This window comes from Rattus rattus, chromosome 12 (genome assembly GCF_011064425.1).
Source record: "Rattus rattus isolate New Zealand chromosome 12, Rrattus_CSIRO_v1, whole genome shotgun sequence".
Taxonomy (NCBI): domain Eukaryota; kingdom Metazoa; phylum Chordata; class Mammalia; order Rodentia; family Muridae; genus Rattus; species Rattus rattus.
In genome coordinates this window covers 58,864,734-58,882,212 of record NC_046165.1, presented here as the reverse complement: position 1 = coordinate 58,882,212, position 17,479 = coordinate 58,864,734, and the positions used below count along the sequence as shown (strand labels likewise).

Genomic DNA, 17,479 nt, shown 5'->3' with positions numbered 1-17,479 from the left:
TTAAGATTCCTTTTAGGTTTCTCTAAGTCATTTAGTCTAGACTCCTTCCTGGTATGAAGAGAGATTATACATGCGAATATTGGCTCAATGGGTACTATTTCAAGATTAGAGGTACTAATATTTACAATTTGCTCATCAAAAACCTTTCCAAGCTGTTTAGAGTCGTTTCTGTCTGAAGTTTCTCATGCGTCAGAAGCATGCTTTGGTTGCAAATTGGTATTCCTAGTCTGACGCCTCATAGTGATTTAATATCACATCAAGGCAGACAGCTGTCAAATGGCCCAAGGGCAGCAGCGCTCTAATGTGGAGCTCATCATGGCCTGGACAGAATTTTACATTTAATCACTGACTACACTCCTCAGGGGTAGAATAGAGAACCTTCCAGCAGGATGTGCCTCATAAAAACACCCAGGAAGATGTTTCTGACTCAATTGTCAGAAGGCTAAGAAGTATACAATAGTTTAGAAGCAGGGAGGGGCAGGATGGAGGAAATAACCAATGGAAACATCAAGTAATCTCTTAGAAAGACAAAAGCAGAAGAAAGACCAGAAAATGGAGCTTTCACTTGCATTATCTCCTCTAACCTAGACCCTCTTAGAGAGGCCAAAACAGTGTCTAAGCCTTCTCACCATGCGTAGACAGTGTCTAAGCCTTCTCACCACGCGTAGAGAGTGTCTAAGCCTTTTCACCATGCGTAGAGAGTATGTCAGGGAGGCTTTTCTTCCTCACTAGGGCTCCCCCCCATCAGCCCTACCCACGACCTCACATCAGAGTGAGGTGCTTAAGATATGCCTGGGCCAGCAGTAGTCTTCTGACCTGCAGAACTGGCCTAAAACTTTAAGACAATCCCTGAGTGAAATACCATTTTGTCTTGGCCGCCAAGTACTGTTAAACACCTAGCCTTCCCTCTGTACCTTTATACATTTAAAAAATATTTAGTTTATTTTAAATTATGTATACAGGTGTATTTCTGTGTATCTCTGAGTACAGGTGCCCATGGAGGCCAAATAGGGCATGGGGTTCCCTGGAATTGGAGTGCTGGCTCATAGGTGACTGGCTGCTGGCGTCAGAACTCTGGTCCCCCACAACAGCAGCGCTTTTGCTTAGTGGCTGAGCCATCTCTTCGGCACATCCTCTGGATCTCTGTAATAAGGTTTACATCGCTCATTTACATTTTCATTTAAAGTTTTATCATTCAGCTCTTGATACAAGTTCTTGAGGTTCAGACATGGCAAATTCTACCTCAATCTGAGTATAAATTTTAATACCCCTCAAAATGTAATTTCAGGGTTCTAAACACCCTCGATGCCACTTCATACCTGGAACAATGCTGCCCGAATGTTCTGGTACTGAGTGTCCCACTCTGGCTGGAACTATCAGTTCCCTAGTTTCCTGTCTGCCCAGGTAAGAGGATTCAAAATGAGTTAACGGTTATGAATTCCCTTTGACGGGTTATCTCCAAAAGAAGCACCATTTTGTAATCCGGGCCCCATGATTTGCAAATTTGATACAAACAAGTCACATGAGACTACGTAAGTGATGATCAGGTAGAAGGCACGAGCAATCTCCACTAATGGGAAATGCAAATCATACCCTCGCACAGAGTCAGTGACAGCATCGACGTTATAGAGGATGTGATAAAATTAGCCACAATTTACATGAACTGCCACCATCTCTTTAGAAAGCCTTGTTAATTTATCCACAGGCCCTGCGTATCCCATCACGTTCATAGCTCTTTCTTCAAAAGGAACTTAAAACATTAAAATAATGATAAAAGAAACACAGATCCACTCATTGCCATAGGTCACTCTTTGCACAGATTGTACTATGATAGAAGTGGAAATTTCAATATAGATAGATTTTAGCTATACTAGAGACTAGGATAATAAAGGGGGCTAGGCATGGTAGATACCCACTTAATCATAGCCCTTGAGAAGCAGAGGCAGGGGGATCTTTGTGAGTTCTAGGGCAGCCAGGGTTATATAGAGACCCTGTCTTAAAAAAAAAAAGGTGGTGGGAGTGGGGAGGGGTGGGGATGAAAAGGGACCTGAGTGGTGGTTAATCTCAACTGTCAACCTGAGGAGGTCTAGACTCGAAGCCCTGGGAGACAGGTCTGGGAATGCCTGTGTGAGATGATCTTCATTAGGTAAGTTGAGGCCGTGAGACTCTCCCGCCGTAAGTGGCACCATTCCCTGTGGAGGCCCTGGACTATAGGAAAAGGAGAAAGTGAGCTGAGCATAAGCCTTTGTCCCTTTCTGCTTGACACCCCAAACTTCTGCAGCTATGATTTCCTGGTCATGACAGACTATAGCCTGGAACTGAGAAGCTCAAATCACCTTTTCCTTTAAGTCTCCCTCCAACCCCTGTCCCTTTCAGGGCATTTTATCAAAACGACAGAAAAGTAAAACAATCTGGAAGCAACCTAAATGTCTGCTTAACGATGAGACCGATCACTGTGTAAGATAAATAGAAACGAAGCTGTTATGCTGCCTGTAAAGTGTAAGGTAAGTGCTGGGGAGTCACTGCTGAACGCTTTGGTTACAGAATAACGGCAAGGAGCAAAGGGTGTGCTCAGCGTGTAGCTCTAAAAATGATCCTACTCAGTTTTGATATCTAAAATATTTTAATTATGTTTAACTTTCAATAAGCATATATAAATAGGTCCCAGCGTGAGGTTCTGATATAGCAATACCATAGAAGGTTTACCATATTGCTTAGCAATCTATCCTCCATAATATCAATTCTTTGTGACAAGAACACTCAAAATCCTTTCTTTTTATCATCACTGCTTTTTGGGGAACAGTAGGGCTAGAACTAGACGCAGGTCCCCACTTGCTGGGCAAGGGCTATAGGTTTCACCTCACTTCCTTGACGTATATGACTCCACTACATCACAGAGAAGCCACCCCACTCCTTACTGGCATTGGTTTTAACTGATGAACAAAGCCCCTGTGAACCACTGCTGTGTAGGTCAGTCTGTATAGTGCCACGCGCTAATGAGACAGTGTGCATCTGGTTCTTCATTAAACACTGTCATGGTTACCAGCTCTGTAAAGATGAATTCCCACCAAACAAGGGCATTTTGTAAACAGTGCTTGTTAACACACACTTAAGACATTTTAAGTAAGTTCTAAAACATTATCATTTTTCTGTGGACAGAGTACTGTGTGGCTAGATATGAAGGGATCCTCGCTGTGACTAAAGCATATCATTACATGGTTGCAGAGCAATGTAAACACAAACCAGCACCCACAACCTTACAAAGTACCTCAGTAGTGTACAAGTGGAGGCTAAATTTCTAGTGATTATTGTGGAAAAATGGTAACTTATATTAAGTTTGAGTCATTTTAAATCAGTATATAACTCCCTCAGTACCTGGGAGAGGCTAGTTCCAGAATTACCTGCAGGTACCACAAAGTGCTTGTTTCCATGAAGGTAATGATATATACATATATATATATGTGTGTGTGTGTGTGTGTGTGTGTATGTATATATATATGTGTGTGTGTATGTATGTATATATATATATATGTGTGTGTGTGTGTGTGTGTATGTATATATATGTGTGTGTGTGTGTGTGTGTGTGTGTGTGCTTTAAATCATCTTCAGATGGCCCATGGTCCCTGGTGTAAGGTAAATGCTGGGGAGTCACTGCTATACACTTCGGTTACAGAATAGGGAGCAAAGGGTGTGCTCAGCGTGTAGCTTCCACCTGGGACGTTTTTATCTGGGCTTGGTTGAGGCCACGAATGTAGAACTCAGAGATATAGAAAGCCCAATGTACATAGAAGATCTGGAAACAGAGACGGGCACAAACCAAACAGTTGGATGGTGAGAGACTTGGTGGTGGAGGGCCTGATGACTTGAGTTGGAGTCCTGGAAAGGGAACTGACTCCTGAAAGCTGTCCTCTGACCTCCACCTGTTCACACAGAAGTGTATGTGTGTAGAAAGCATGCGCGCGCGCGCGCGCGCACACACACACACACACACACACACACACACACAAGTAGCAAAATATAAAAAATACAAATTTCAACGCATATAATCACACTAACATTTCACTAATATCTAACTAAAAACAAAAATATCTTGAAGAAATCCAATATTTATCCCATATTTACCCAAACCATGGTAAGCTATACAATCCAAAACCTCTATTAATAAAAACTTGTATAATTATTATAGTTATATTTTAAAACCAGATAAATAAAAAATAATTTTTAAAGAAAAATGGAAAGCATCATAGAAAACACAGTTTTTGAGTTAAACTTATCAAAAGATTATCTTCAAAGTCAGGCAAGGTATCAGCCTCAAAGCATAGAAACCTGACCCCACAAGGGTACTGAGGTAAAACCAAGCAAGTACTCTGTTTGGACCCTTGCTCTCTTCAAACAGCTGTACTTGGACTCACCAGGGCATCATAACTCTACTGCTTGTGAAGACCTAGCCATCCCGTGTTTGGGACACAGAAGGCAGTCTTCAAAGCCTGCTGCCTGCACATTCCATGCCCCTCTCCCTCAGATGGGGGTTGCTGTCACCCCTCAGTCCTTACTGTCTTATTGGTGCAGGCAGGATAATGGCCCACAACACTACTCCCTAAGGCCCCTGACCTGAAGCTTGCAAGTGTCTCTGCTGCCTCTCACTCACTGTCTATAGGAATAAGAAAGCAGAGGATTCTTCCTCATGAGCTCCTTTACATTAGAAGACCATGGTTCCTGGGGGTGGGCCTGGCCTCTTCTGGGATTGGGGGGTCCAAGTCAGACACACACACCCTTGGTCTCTGCTAATGCTCTTGTGCTTTCTTCCTTTCTCTTGTACTAATTCACATTTTGGGAAACAATCTCTAAGCCACAGAAAAAAGTTTGGGTAACTATGGTTCTTGACCCACTGGACGGTAAAAAGTGAGTAAGATATGGCAGGACTCAGTGTCCAAATGAGCAGATTTTATCATGATCATAGAACTGCCACCTAACAAACACCCGGATGTTGCTCTTTGAGCCCAACTGAGTTGCACCAGTGTCTTAACAAAGTCTTTCAAGCAAAAGGACCTGGTTTCTAATCTTCTATTTAGCTGCCACGTTTCTTTGAATGACAAGGTGCTAGTTGTTTTCTAGAATGTGCATCTACTTGGGGTTGCCTAGTGTTGGCTCATGATTAAACTTAGTTACAGATGTTGGGTAGAAAACACAGAGGTAACCCTGTGGTGTCAGTCAGTCCCAACAGGTGGCCACAACCCATTTCATCAGCTTCTGACAATAGTTACTCCAGCTCGCCCAGGCTTCTTCTGCACTGCATAACTTTCCTGCGTTGTAGTAACTAGATTGTGGAGAAAGCTTCAACTACATCTAGTCAGTTCTAGATCTTTCGTAGGTAAGCAGTCAGTAGGTAACTATATTCTTTCAGGTCCCAGCTGACAATGAAGCAGTGTGCCACACCACTGCTCCTACAGAAGAACCCTCAGGGTTAGCTTCCCATGAGCCTCTCTTGGCCACATTTTTTGTCAACCATCAGTAAGTAAGTGCCTTGTATTCCGAGATTCTATTTAAAGACACCTTATTTAATATATATAATTGATTCACCTGAACTCACGGCCAACAGTTCTCTCTTGGGCCTTCTCAATAAAGGCTTCCGACCACATGCTACCCCCTCCATAAGCTACTTCACAGCCTTCCAGCACTGAGGAGCAATAGACAGCACTTAAGCACTGTGTCTGGAGGTCATTTTAAAGAGCCAATTATTAACCAGCTCACAAAAATCTGAAAAATGCAGCATTAAGTAGAGTGCAAAGAGAACACTTGTTTACAGCGTGAGGGCTGAAAGAGGCGGAGAGGCACTGTTTTGACCTCAGCTAAGAGTGTATGCATGAGTGACCCAAAGTGTTCACCATTCTGAGAATGATTTATGGCAAATGTACTGCCAGGATAGATTTTAAGTCACAGTATTTTCTAGTAGGTAAATTTGCAAATATAGAAGCAGCATGTACTAAAGACGGCTGATATGCTTCTGAGGCATACAAATTACTGATCTAACTACGAGTAGCAACATGGACGGCAGGATTCCTGCTTTATTCATTTGCTTATAATGTGTTAACATACATATGTTCGTACATACATGCACACACACACACATGCCTACCTGTCTGTAGTGTATGTGTATACTTGTGCATGCATGTGTGTGCATGCACGTGGAGGGCAGAGGACAACCTCTAGTGTGGTTCTTCTTTGTGGTACCACCTCTTTTTGAGACAGAGACTCTCCCTGGTCTGGACCTCATCAAGTAGGCTAGGTTAGCTGGTCACTGAGCCCCAGGGCTTGCCTGTTTCTCTCCCCAGTGCTGGGATGACAAGCATATGTGACCACACTGGGCTTTCTTTATCCAGGTTTTAAGGCTCACAGTCAGGCCTCATGCTCACACTGTACTGATCGACCATCTCCCCAGCCCCTCAGTACGTATATTTTGATGTTCAAATTGTCCTAGATTTTGCCTATGGGACCCTTTGAGTTGTTCTTTCTTTCCTGGCTCATGGATAAATGGACGATGAATGAATATGAGATACTGGCAAAGAGGCCCGGGCACACTGTCCTTAGCATCCATTTTCCTACACATGGCATCCCGATATTCTACTTTTAATTTAAAAAGAGTTCAAAATATTAGATATCAAACAAGACTACCCCTTTGAAGTGCTATCTGGGGGACTTAAGCTAACACATACCTCTGCACTCGGTACACACGAGTCCAGGGGGGCACGAGGGCTAGGATCCGAGCCACCAACTCAATCAGATCACTGGGAGAATAGCTCCTGTATCTCCCTGATTTCCACAGCTCATACAGACCAGTTCCACGGATCACCAGGGTAGGGTAGAGCTTCAAACCATCAGGACGAAAAGCAGGGTTCTCAAAAAATTCCTACAGACAGAGAACCAAAAATTACCACTCAATTAGTTCTGTTCCTACAGAGGACTCCTAAGCCAGCTTCTCTCCACCGGTAGCAGGCCTGGAGCTGTCTGTTCCTTCCGTCAAGAAGTGTGTATGGGAACAAGGTGACACTGTTCAGTAGCCCCAGCCTATCCTGTGCTGTGCAGCTCTGTCCAGCCCTGTCTGCACCTGCCAGACTCACATTTAGAATGGCTACCCTACTTCCTTCCAGACTACAACATCTTTTAATAATAGACACAATTGTTTAAAAACTTTGGAAAAACTGTGGGTGAAAACGCCATTTAAATAAGTACCATCAAATCTTATAACGTAAACAAAGGGACAACAAACAAACAAATCCCTACAATGTTTACAATAGGGCCCTTTACAGAGAAAGCTTGCTGGTCTCAGGATGTCACCACTTCCTTGGGCCAACTGGCACCACTTTTGACATGGGCTACACAATCCCATTTGTTGTCTGGACACTGAGGGATTCACCTAGCTCACCTCTTCTGGTACAGACCTTGTCTATCTTACACTCCCAAGGCTGCTTCTTTATTTGGAAGGCAGCAGGGAGACACGAGGAGATGTCCTTTCTAGGACTTTGCATGGTGCCGACTCTAATCTTGACTTGTGTACCACTGTCCTGGTCAGAGGTGGGCTCACCAAGTGCTGTCCTTCCCACCCCTGCACCCCTATGAGGATCTAGCCAGCCAGCAGTGCTCTACCTCAGGAAATTCTAAGTAATGCTTTAAAATCTCTGGCTACATTATTCTCACAAACTTTCCATTGTTTAACTTGCTTTTCAAACAAATGTAACTGTAGGTTTTAGATTTCATTGACTGTCACCTTCTTGAACGCTGTATTCTTTTTTTTTTTCTTTTTTCTTTTTTTTTTTTTTTTTTTCCGGAGCTGGGGACTGAACCCAGGGCCTTGCGCTTGCTAGGCAAGCACTCTACCACTGAGCTAAATCCCCAACCCTAACGCTGTATTCTTGTTGCACTATGTGGTCTGAAAGACATTCTTTTGTAATTGTATGATTTCCTTTGTAACATTTATAGAGTTATTAGGTCTTTAATAAATATTCTAGGCACCCACAAAGATCATGTAGGCAAGCTCTTCTCTGCGTGGCCTGAATCTACACTGAATACACGATGTCAGGAAAGTTCTGGTTTCAGGAGACACAGGGGCTGATACACGCCTTTTGTAAGGATGAAGCTAGACTGAACCTGGTCCTGGACCCATGATTAAACGTGGAGAATTAAAACATGGGTTTGTCTCCTTTTCCTCTAAAATCAGGAGGCAAACAGGACATTTTCAAAGCAGTATAAATTTAAGAGAATAAAGAACAAGAAAGGAGATGTGGGGGTGTGGGATGGCAACAACGACTGGAAAACAGAGAACAGATGCAGACTGGCACCCAGCATTGAGAGGGAAAAAAGACCACCAGACCACACTCTCCTAAAGCTCATACATCACAAGGCCCAGGAACCAGGCAAAGCATTACAGATATGGAGTAACAATGGACACGGGATCCAGGTCTGCATGAGTAGGAACTCGCCTTTACTCCCTGGCTGGCTTTTCTCTGGGACATGGGACTATAGAATTCTGGCCACCAAGGTTGAGACCAGGAAAAGCCAGCATCCCAATTGGTGGGCCCTGTGCCTAATCTAGGCCACCTGCCACCATGTGGAGATACCTGTTATACTATAAATACTTGGTACAATACTAAGTTAAAAAGCTGCATCAACCACACTGGAACGTGAATGTGCCTGCACTACATGTGCAAACACAGCCTCCATTCCTCAAAGCCTAAGTGTGGTGGTTTGAACATGCTTGGCCCAGGGAGTGGCACTATTCGGAGGTATATACTTGTTGGAGAAGGTGTGTCACTCTGGGGGTGGGCTTTGAGACCCTTCTCCTAGCTGCCTGGAAGAGTTTTCCCCAGTTTGCCTTTGGAACAAGATGTAGAACTCTCAGCTCCACCAGCACCATGCCTGCCTGGACACTGCCATGTTTCCAGCCTTGATGATAATGGACTGAACCTGTAAGCCAGGCCTAATTAAATGTTGTCCTTTATAAGAGTTGCCTTGGTCATGGTGTCTGATCACAGCAAAGGAAACCCTAAGACACTAAGCATTTCCTAATTTTAAATTTATTTATTTGTATACATGTTTGCCCACATGTTTGCCCAGTGCCCAGCAAGGCCAAAAGGTGGTGCATCCCCTGGAGCTAGAGAAGTGGATGGCTGTGAGCCGCCATGTGGGTGCTGGCAGCAGAACCCAGGCCCTTGGGAAGAGCAGCTACTGCTCTTAAACACTGAGCTACCTCTCCAGCCCCAAGCCTAGGAATTTTAAAGCCTAAAAAGAATGAATTAAAATATAGTTTTTATCTGACAATGGGGAGGTGGGTGACTACTCTTTACTGTGTTTCAAGTATTTTGAAACAAGGCTTTACAGCTTTAAGAATGGAAAACACAAGAGTGAACACGCAGGAGCAGGGAGGTGGGGGAAGTGTGCAGAGGTGCTGGGGTCCACAGGCTCAAGGCTGTACTTACTATAAACTGCTCAATGTCTCTCTCTAGTCCCACATTCGGCAGGTCAGGCATCATGTGCGCCACCACTTTGAACCCAGAATCTTTGGCCAGGTGGAATGATTCACATACTGCCTTCACGGTGTGGCCCCTGAGGGAGAAAATGCATTACCTGTTAGACACATAAATGGACAATCAACCTAACAAATGGGAGGAAGACGAGGAAGAAGAGGGACACAACCTCTGAGACCAAGACTACTTGGCTAGGAACAGAAGTCACTTTCACACAGCTCTGGGGAGGCCTGGAGGAAAATCATAGCTTTGAAGACACTGTTCAGAAATCTCTTATGAACCTGCTCAAAGGCCTGGAAGTAACAAGGAACACTGTGTACACACACGACAGGGCTCAGCACCATCAGTAACCTCAGCTGACTGCTGTAGAACCTGTTAGACAGGGCCATGCAGAAGCCAGGCATGCTGAGATCGACTGACAGTCTGGGCACTTGGGAGGTGGAGGCAGGAAGATTAAGAATTAAAGATCCTCCTTGGTCCTTACCAGGTCTGGGGCTAAACTGGGCAGTAACACGATGACAATGACAACAACGACGATGATGACGACGACAATGACAACGACAACAACAACAGCAGCAGCAACAACAGAAGATCATGAAGGAGCGCTGATGTGAGTATCACTTCTTTTACAACTATGAAATACTGGTAGAGAAGGAAGAAACTACAACAGAAAGCAGATGTAACTAGTGTGACAAAGGGTCTGTCAGAAAAAGGTTGGCAGATTTGATCAAGTTCCCTAACATTCACTGTCCTGCCACACCTGAGCAGAAAGCAGGCCTTGATAAGTGGGGCAACTAAAAACTGAAGCCTTGTGACAATTCCTTCTACCACCAAGACGCTCCACGCAGCACAGGAGACTCGCAGAAGCCATGGGCTGGCTCCACCATATTCCCCCTGGATGCCCCACATACTCCCAGGGGCATCCTTTTTCTAACTAGTTTTCACCAGTGACACCTAAGTTCTGGTTGAGGCTTGGCCTTTCTTCTGAATTCTGCACTCAATTATTCTACTTCAAAGTTACTGTACAATATGCTCACAACTATGCACATATAGCCATACAAATTAAATTACAAAGACATACACATTTCCTCGGCTGTACTGCCATATGGACAGTGCAGCTCTGGAACATTCTACTGGCTAGGTGTGCTCTAAACCATACCTTTATTTCCACAAGTTTGTAACATTTAGTGTCTACAAAGCAAAGCCTCTCTCTCCTCCAAGGCTCCCACTTCCCATTCTCTCCCATCCCTTGCTTCCCTTGCTTCCCAGGAGTCAGCAAACAACACTCACTGCTTTCTAGGACTCAAGGGTTTGCTGCTTAAATTAAATTACTCCAACAGCTGTGGGCCGAGGTTGTCTCCTTTTAGCCCCTTTTAAACCGTGCCCCTTATTGGAACAAAGGGGCTCTTCCTTTTTATATGCAGGCATGCTCCAATCTTAGCTCCCAGACTGCCTCTTGATCAAAGCCCAGGATCCTGTGGCTGACTTCCTGGGCCCCTCCTAATCCAACCTTCTGCTTGTCATGTGCTCCCATCCTCAAACAGCTTTCCTCCAGTGCACACAAGTAACTCAGAGTCTCTTTTCAGCCTCAGCTTAGCTGATGTTTTCTCAGGAAGTATCCCTGAACATCCCCACAGGGATACTCTCCAAGCAGTCTCCTTGTGTGAGACTTTCCTACCAGAATTTGCTTTGCTATAAGATTCCTCTTTTGTAGGTACGACACTTCTTAGATTTTCCCTGTGCTTAAAAATATTCAACAGATCTCTGTTAAGTCCTGGGCCTGCCATTCTACTAGGCTGCTTTTAAGAATGGACCCATGAGTTTCCTTAGCTCCCCTTCAAAATCCTGGTGATGGGAAGTGGCCTCTGCCACTCAGGGTCAGTGGTGTCTGCGCTAATGAAATCCTCGTTTCTCTGCTTGTCAGTTGAGGGGCAGTTATTTACAGGTTCTCTTTCTCTGACTCAGGGATACACTTCTAGATAGAAGAGCCTGTCCGATGACAATACCGAAAATGAAGGTCTGGGCTGATGGCCTGAGAGCATGGGTGGAAGAAGAGAGTTAAAAAGCTAAGATCGAGTCAGGCCGCTCGGCTTCTAGGGAGGCTCTCTGCAATAGGTGCCCAGCCCAGCTTTTTTTCAAAATGTCTACTGTCCACGAAATCCTGTGCAAGCTCAGCTTGGAGGGTGATCATTCTACACCCCCAAGTGCCTATGGGTCGGTCAAACCCTACACCAACTTCGACGCCAAGAGGGATGCTTTGAACATTGAAACAGCAATCAAGACCAAAGGAGTGGACGAGGTCACCACTGTCAACATTCTGACTAAGTGCAGTAAAGTGCAGAGGTAGGACACCTTCGCCTACCAGAGAAGGACCAAAAAGGAACTGCCATCGGCGATGAAGTTGGCCTTGTCTGGTCACCTGGAGACAGTGATGTTAGGCCTATTGAAGACACCTGCTCAGTACGATGCCTCTGAACTCAAAGCCTCCATGAAGGGCCTGGGAACTGATGAGGACTCCCTCATCGAGATCATCTGCTAAAGAACCAACCGGGAGCTGCAGGATGGTTATATAATGGAGTATATAAGGAAATGTACAAGACCGATCTGGAGAAGGACATCGTCTCTGACACAGCAGAGGATGGTTCTGTTATCGACTACGAGCTGATTGACCAGGATGCCCAGGAGCTCTATGATGCTGAGGTGAAGAGGAAAGGAACCGATGTGCCCAAGTGGATCAGCATCATGACTGAGCGCACTGTGTGCCACCTCCAAAAAGTGTTCGAAAGGTACAAGAGCTACAGTCCTTATGACATGCTGGAGAGCATCAAGAAAGAGGTCAAAGGAGGGAGAACACCTTCCTGAACCTGGTTCAGTGCATTCAGAACAAGCCCCTGTACTTTGCTGACCGGCTGTATGGCTCCATGAAGGGCAAGGGGACTCAAGACAAAGTCCTGATTAGAATCATGGTCTCTCGCAGTGAAGTGGACATGTTGAAAATCAGATCTGAATTCAAGAGGAAATATGGCAAATCCCTGTACTACTTCATCCAGCAAGACACTAAGGGTGACTAACAGAAGGCGCTGCTGTACCTGTGTGGTGGGGACGACTGAAGGGCTTGGCACAGTGGATTGCCCAGAAGTGGCCCTACCTGTGCCCCAACCTAATGTTCTAGAGAATCAGCCTGCCATTATGGACCCCTGAGCTCCTCCCTGTGAAGATAGAGCTGCCGACCCATCCCCCATCTTAGCTGCCTTTGCCAGGCTTTCCCCTCATTCTCTCCTTTATGCCAAAGAAATGAACATTCCAGGGAGTTGGATGTACCGTCTGTGACATGAGACACTTCCTCATATGTACTGTGTCATGAATAAACCATTTTTACTTTAGAAAAAAAAAAAGCCAAGATCACACACCTTTCTCTGAGACTGGGCTCAAAGAAGAAAGAAGGACCATTGGGGACAGAGGAGCCACCAGCCACCACTCACCTGTTGGTATCTCTGGCCACATCTTCATAGACACTTTGCACTCCGATCTCCAGCCTTGTGCAGCCGTAAGTCAACATGTCACTTAGGTGCCGCTTCATGCAGTAATCAGGTCTGGTCTCAATGGTAATCCCTATGCACTTTGTGAGGCTTCTCTCGGAATACCTGCGGAGCAGAAGTAAAATCACACACCCGGGGCACTTCTTCCTAGCCTGCCTTCTCTGGTCTTCCCAGGGTGAGACAGTTAGCTAAGATAGTGTAAGTTCAAGTCTCAGCTCTCCTACTTCCTCGCCAGGCAGGAAGTAATTCTATTAACCTCTTTGGACTTGGCATCTCCATTTGCCAATGACGACGGTAACAACGGTATCCACACTTCACAGAGCCGACACAACCTCATGGGCACACCCGCATCTCATTCCCGTTATCATTATCATTCACAGTTGGCTGCAGCCATAATCTTCTTGAAAACAGTGATTTCAACTGTGAAAAGCTATTTCTCAATTCTTAGCAACCGATTTCACATAAGCAAAACCCATCTGCATTATTTATTTCTCTCTGCATCACAGAAACATTTTAAATACAACAAGGGGTGGGGGAGATAAGGGGAGCACTGCAGGTGGCGGGGAGCATTCAGGTGAAACATCGTCTATGCACCCAGAAGCCTAGCTTCTAGGAATATGCAAAACTAGACAGCATTTTTGGTCATTTACTAAGTCAAGACCCAGGATAGTGAGGACCACCTTGGTTTAAGTCCTCTAAGATGATGGCCTTACTGTTGGCCCAAGGTCATATCATCTGTCAGGCCGCTGGTGAGGTGGGTGGCAGGAACTCAGTGATGGAGGACACTGTGACTGACACTGGGTCACTGACTGTCAACAGAGCAGTGTCCTATCATTTCACCTACCACATGAAGACACTGATGCTCACTGGGAACAGGCATTTTGCTCTGGGACACAGGGAGCTAAAGCTGGGTCTATTATCTCCCATGCTATTTAGACTCTCAGCCCTCTGCACATCTCTAACCTAACTGTAACCATTCTTTTTTGCACCTTTCCATAATGTTCTCATGGAGGACAGGAAGTCACACGATAAACATCTGCTTCTAACAGCAATTATTGGATACCAAAGACCTTTCTAAAATTAAAAGAAAAAAAGAAATCACTGTGGACAAAGCAAATTAGATAAAGATGCATGAAGGACAGAAGGGCCCTCTGAGTATAGCTCAAAAAGTACCTGAAAACATCCTAGAATCCAGATTCTAACATGTACCACAAGCCGTGCTATTAACTGATATTTCTCAAAGGCAGTGGCCTTAGGCAAGAGAGCCTGGGCACAGTGACAGCTCTGTCATTGGGGAAAACAAGAGAGTTGGCAACAGCAGCAATGGGAATCTGCCCAGAGGAGAGGGAAAACCTATGAGCTGATCTGTCTATAACAGAGCATCCATCACAGCCCATGGAGGCACACGGAGGAGGCTGCCATAAGCACTATACCATCACCTTATAAATCAAAACAAAGTACAGGACAGAGGCAAATCTTACTCTCAAAAATTTAACTCTGGGTTGGGGATTTAGCTCAGTGGTAGAGCGCTTGCCTAGGAAGCGCAAGGCCCTGGGTTCGGTCCCCAGCTCCGAAAAAAAAAAATTTAACTCCACCTGAAACATGTCTTTCCTCTGGGCAAAAGTGGAGAAGGAGAAAATAACTCACAGTTTAAAAAGCCATTGGTGGCATATGCTTTTAATCCAAGCACTTGGGAGGCAGAGGCAGTTGGGTCTCTGAGTTCCAGGACAGCCAGGGCGACAGAGAAACCCTGTTTTGAAAAGCAAAAGAAGGGGTTGGGGATTTAGCTCAGTGGAAGAGCGCTTTTAGCAAGTGCAAGGTCGGTTAGGTCCCAGCTCGAAAAAAAAAAAAAAAAAAAAAAAGCAAAAGAAAAGAGTCAGTATTTTTGATTTCCTTTCAGAACTGTATTTCCATCTGAGAAGCAATGAAGTAGAAAAATTTATCAAATCTGAACATTAAAAAAACAACTGAGTATTGGATCTTTGGTGAGCTACAATGATTTTGTTGTTGCTATGTGTAGTCCAGTGTCTTTTTTTTTTTTTTTTTTTTTTTTTTTCGAGCTGGGGACCCAACTCAGGGCCTTTGCCCACTAGGCAAGCTTTTACCACTGAGCCAAATCCCCAACCCCTGTAGTCCAGTATCTTAATAAATCTGCTGTCTTGTTTAAGAGATGTAAAGATATCTACATAACTATTCTTTTTCAATGCTAATACATGTATACAAAATGCTACTTAATCTAAGCATTTTAGGGTCTGCTCCATACCTCCCTCTATCCTTTAAACAGCCACTTAGCAAGTGTGCCTCTCTTCCGGTACCACAATTGACATTGTACCTTCTGGGATTTCAGTCTTTTAGGTTCTGGGGCAGAGAGGAGTTGCTTTGACTTCTAATAGACAGAGGCAGGGCTTGGACTCCTGTCTCTGGTTCTCCTGCCACAGCTAGAGGAATGCCTTAGGAAGGCGGCAGGGACGCTGCCACCCAGTCTTCAACTCTGTTCAAAGCCATCTCTCCTTCAGTGACATGTTCCCAGAGTCCTTGGTACGAGCTCTGTGCGCATCCACACTACAAAGTTTATCTGTTATTTATGGATATGCCTGTCCCTCCTTTTAAACAGGGCACTCCCAGCAGGTCCAACAACATTTAGTGTCTAATAGCTTAGGAGGTCAGCACTAACTCTTCCAATCAAACTGAAGAAATGAGCATGAAGAATGAATAAATGAATCAGGTGTAGCAGGATAAAGGAGGACTCTCTCCCTTCCCATAGCCTCTAGTGATCTTCCCACCTACCGTCCCTCTTGGAAATAGAAAAGGTGATTTGCATTAGGTTAGAGATTCCGTAAGAACTAAAAATCTAATGGGTTGGGGATTTAGCTCAGTGGTAGAGCGCTTGCCTAGCAAGGGCAAGGCCCTGGGTTCGGTCCCCAGCTCCGAAAAACAAAAAACAAACAAACAAAAACCCAAAAAAACTAAAAATCTAGTTTTTATCCCAGAGCTGCTTCAGTCAAGCTACAGGAACAAAGAATTGATAAACTCCAAATGGGAAAGGTGAGTTTTTAAAGAAATCATCTTAAAACAATTCAGCCTCCATACTGGAAAAAATAAGCCTTGACTCCTACCTCACACAGTATATGGAAATTAATTTAAAGGGGATCAGAAAGTGAAATGTAAAACCTGAAATTTTAATTACAAGACAACACAGGAGACTAACCCTGTGCCCTGGGACTATGTGATGGTTTAATAGTTACAATACAGAAAGCATTGGTAAGAAAGAAAAAGTTTGGTCATCTTAATTCTGCCCTAAGAGATCATCAATAGAATAAATAGCCAAGGTACAGACTGGGTTCTCGAATCAAGGACATGTAACAGCCCAACAAAAAAATAGAAAAAAAATCACAAAGGAAATACAATCAGAGGGCACAAGCATACACTCAAGTGTTCAATGACATTAGTCATCAGGAAAATGCAAATTAAAACCACAATAGATGCCGTCACACACCCACCAGAATGGCTAAAATTAAAAGGACTGACAGCAGCGTGCTCTGGGAGGGATGCAGAAGCACCAAGCGCTCACCCATGAGTGCTAGGAGTACAGACAGCACAATCATCCCAGAAAAATGGCTAGCCATTTCTCATGGAAACACTAACAAGCCTAGCAATTCCGCTTACTACCCAAGAGCAATACATACACTTAATCACGAAAAGACTTGTACAAAAATGGTCAGGGTTGTATTAATAAAAAGCTGCAAGCAGCCCATGTCCAGACAGAAGAATGGATACAGAATGTGGTCCATACACAACTGTGGTCCATGTACCCAGTAGAACACTGCTTAGCATTAAAAATGAACAACCCTGGAGTCACCGAACAACACTAGTGAACCTCAAGCAGCAGTCACTGAAAGACCCCTCCCTCCACAGGAGACTAGATGATTAACAGCTCCATTATGTAAAGTTCTACAGTGGGTTTAATTCATGTATGGTGGGTTAAAAAACACAAACACTGGGCTGGAGAGATGGCTCAGTGGTTAAGAGCACTGACTGCTCTTTTAAAGGTCCTGAGTTCAAGTCCCAGCAACCACGTGGTGGCTCACAACCATTGTTAATGGGATTCGAAGCCCTCTTCTGGTGTGCTTGACTGAAGAAAGTAACAGTGTACTCACATTAAATAAATAAATTAAAAAAAAAAAACAAAAAAACCCACAAAAACTACCAGAATTGCCAATACTAGGAAGAGAAAGAGGATTTTCTGGAGGAAAAGAAAGTAACTCCGGTGACAGAAATCCTCTCCATCATTTATCTGCTTTCACAGGCTCTTACTAGGAAGCCCAGGTTGGCCTCAAATTTGAGCTCCTTCTGTTTCTGCCTCCTGTTTGTTGGATTGCACTGCAGCTGTTCATGTTCTGAATCTTTTTTTTTCTTTTT

The 17,479-nt window shown here is 44.4% G+C and overlaps 1 protein-coding gene and 1 pseudogene across 3 annotated transcripts in view; one reads left to right on the top strand and one right to left on the bottom strand.

The window, feature by feature from the left end:
- Elp3 (elongator acetyltransferase complex subunit 3) overlaps window positions 1–17,479 on the bottom strand; it is a 60,980-nt gene that overhangs the window by 21,848 nt on the left and 21,653 nt on the right. For both annotated transcript variants that reach the window (XM_032918286.1, XM_032918285.1), the window contains 3 exons: window positions 13,004–13,165; window positions 9,474–9,600; window positions 6,714–6,907 (listed from right to left, as the gene is read on the bottom strand). In XM_032918286.1, the coding sequence (XP_032774177.1) occupies window positions 6,714–6,907; window positions 9,474–9,600; window positions 13,004–13,165 (483 nt within the window). The remainder of the gene's footprint in view (window positions 1–6,713; window positions 6,908–9,473; window positions 9,601–13,003; window positions 13,166–17,479) is intronic.
- On the top strand, window positions 11,608–12,904 carry LOC116914015 (annotated as a pseudogene). Its single transcript, XR_004389652.1, has one exon. The product of XR_004389652.1 is annotated as an annexin A2-like (transcript).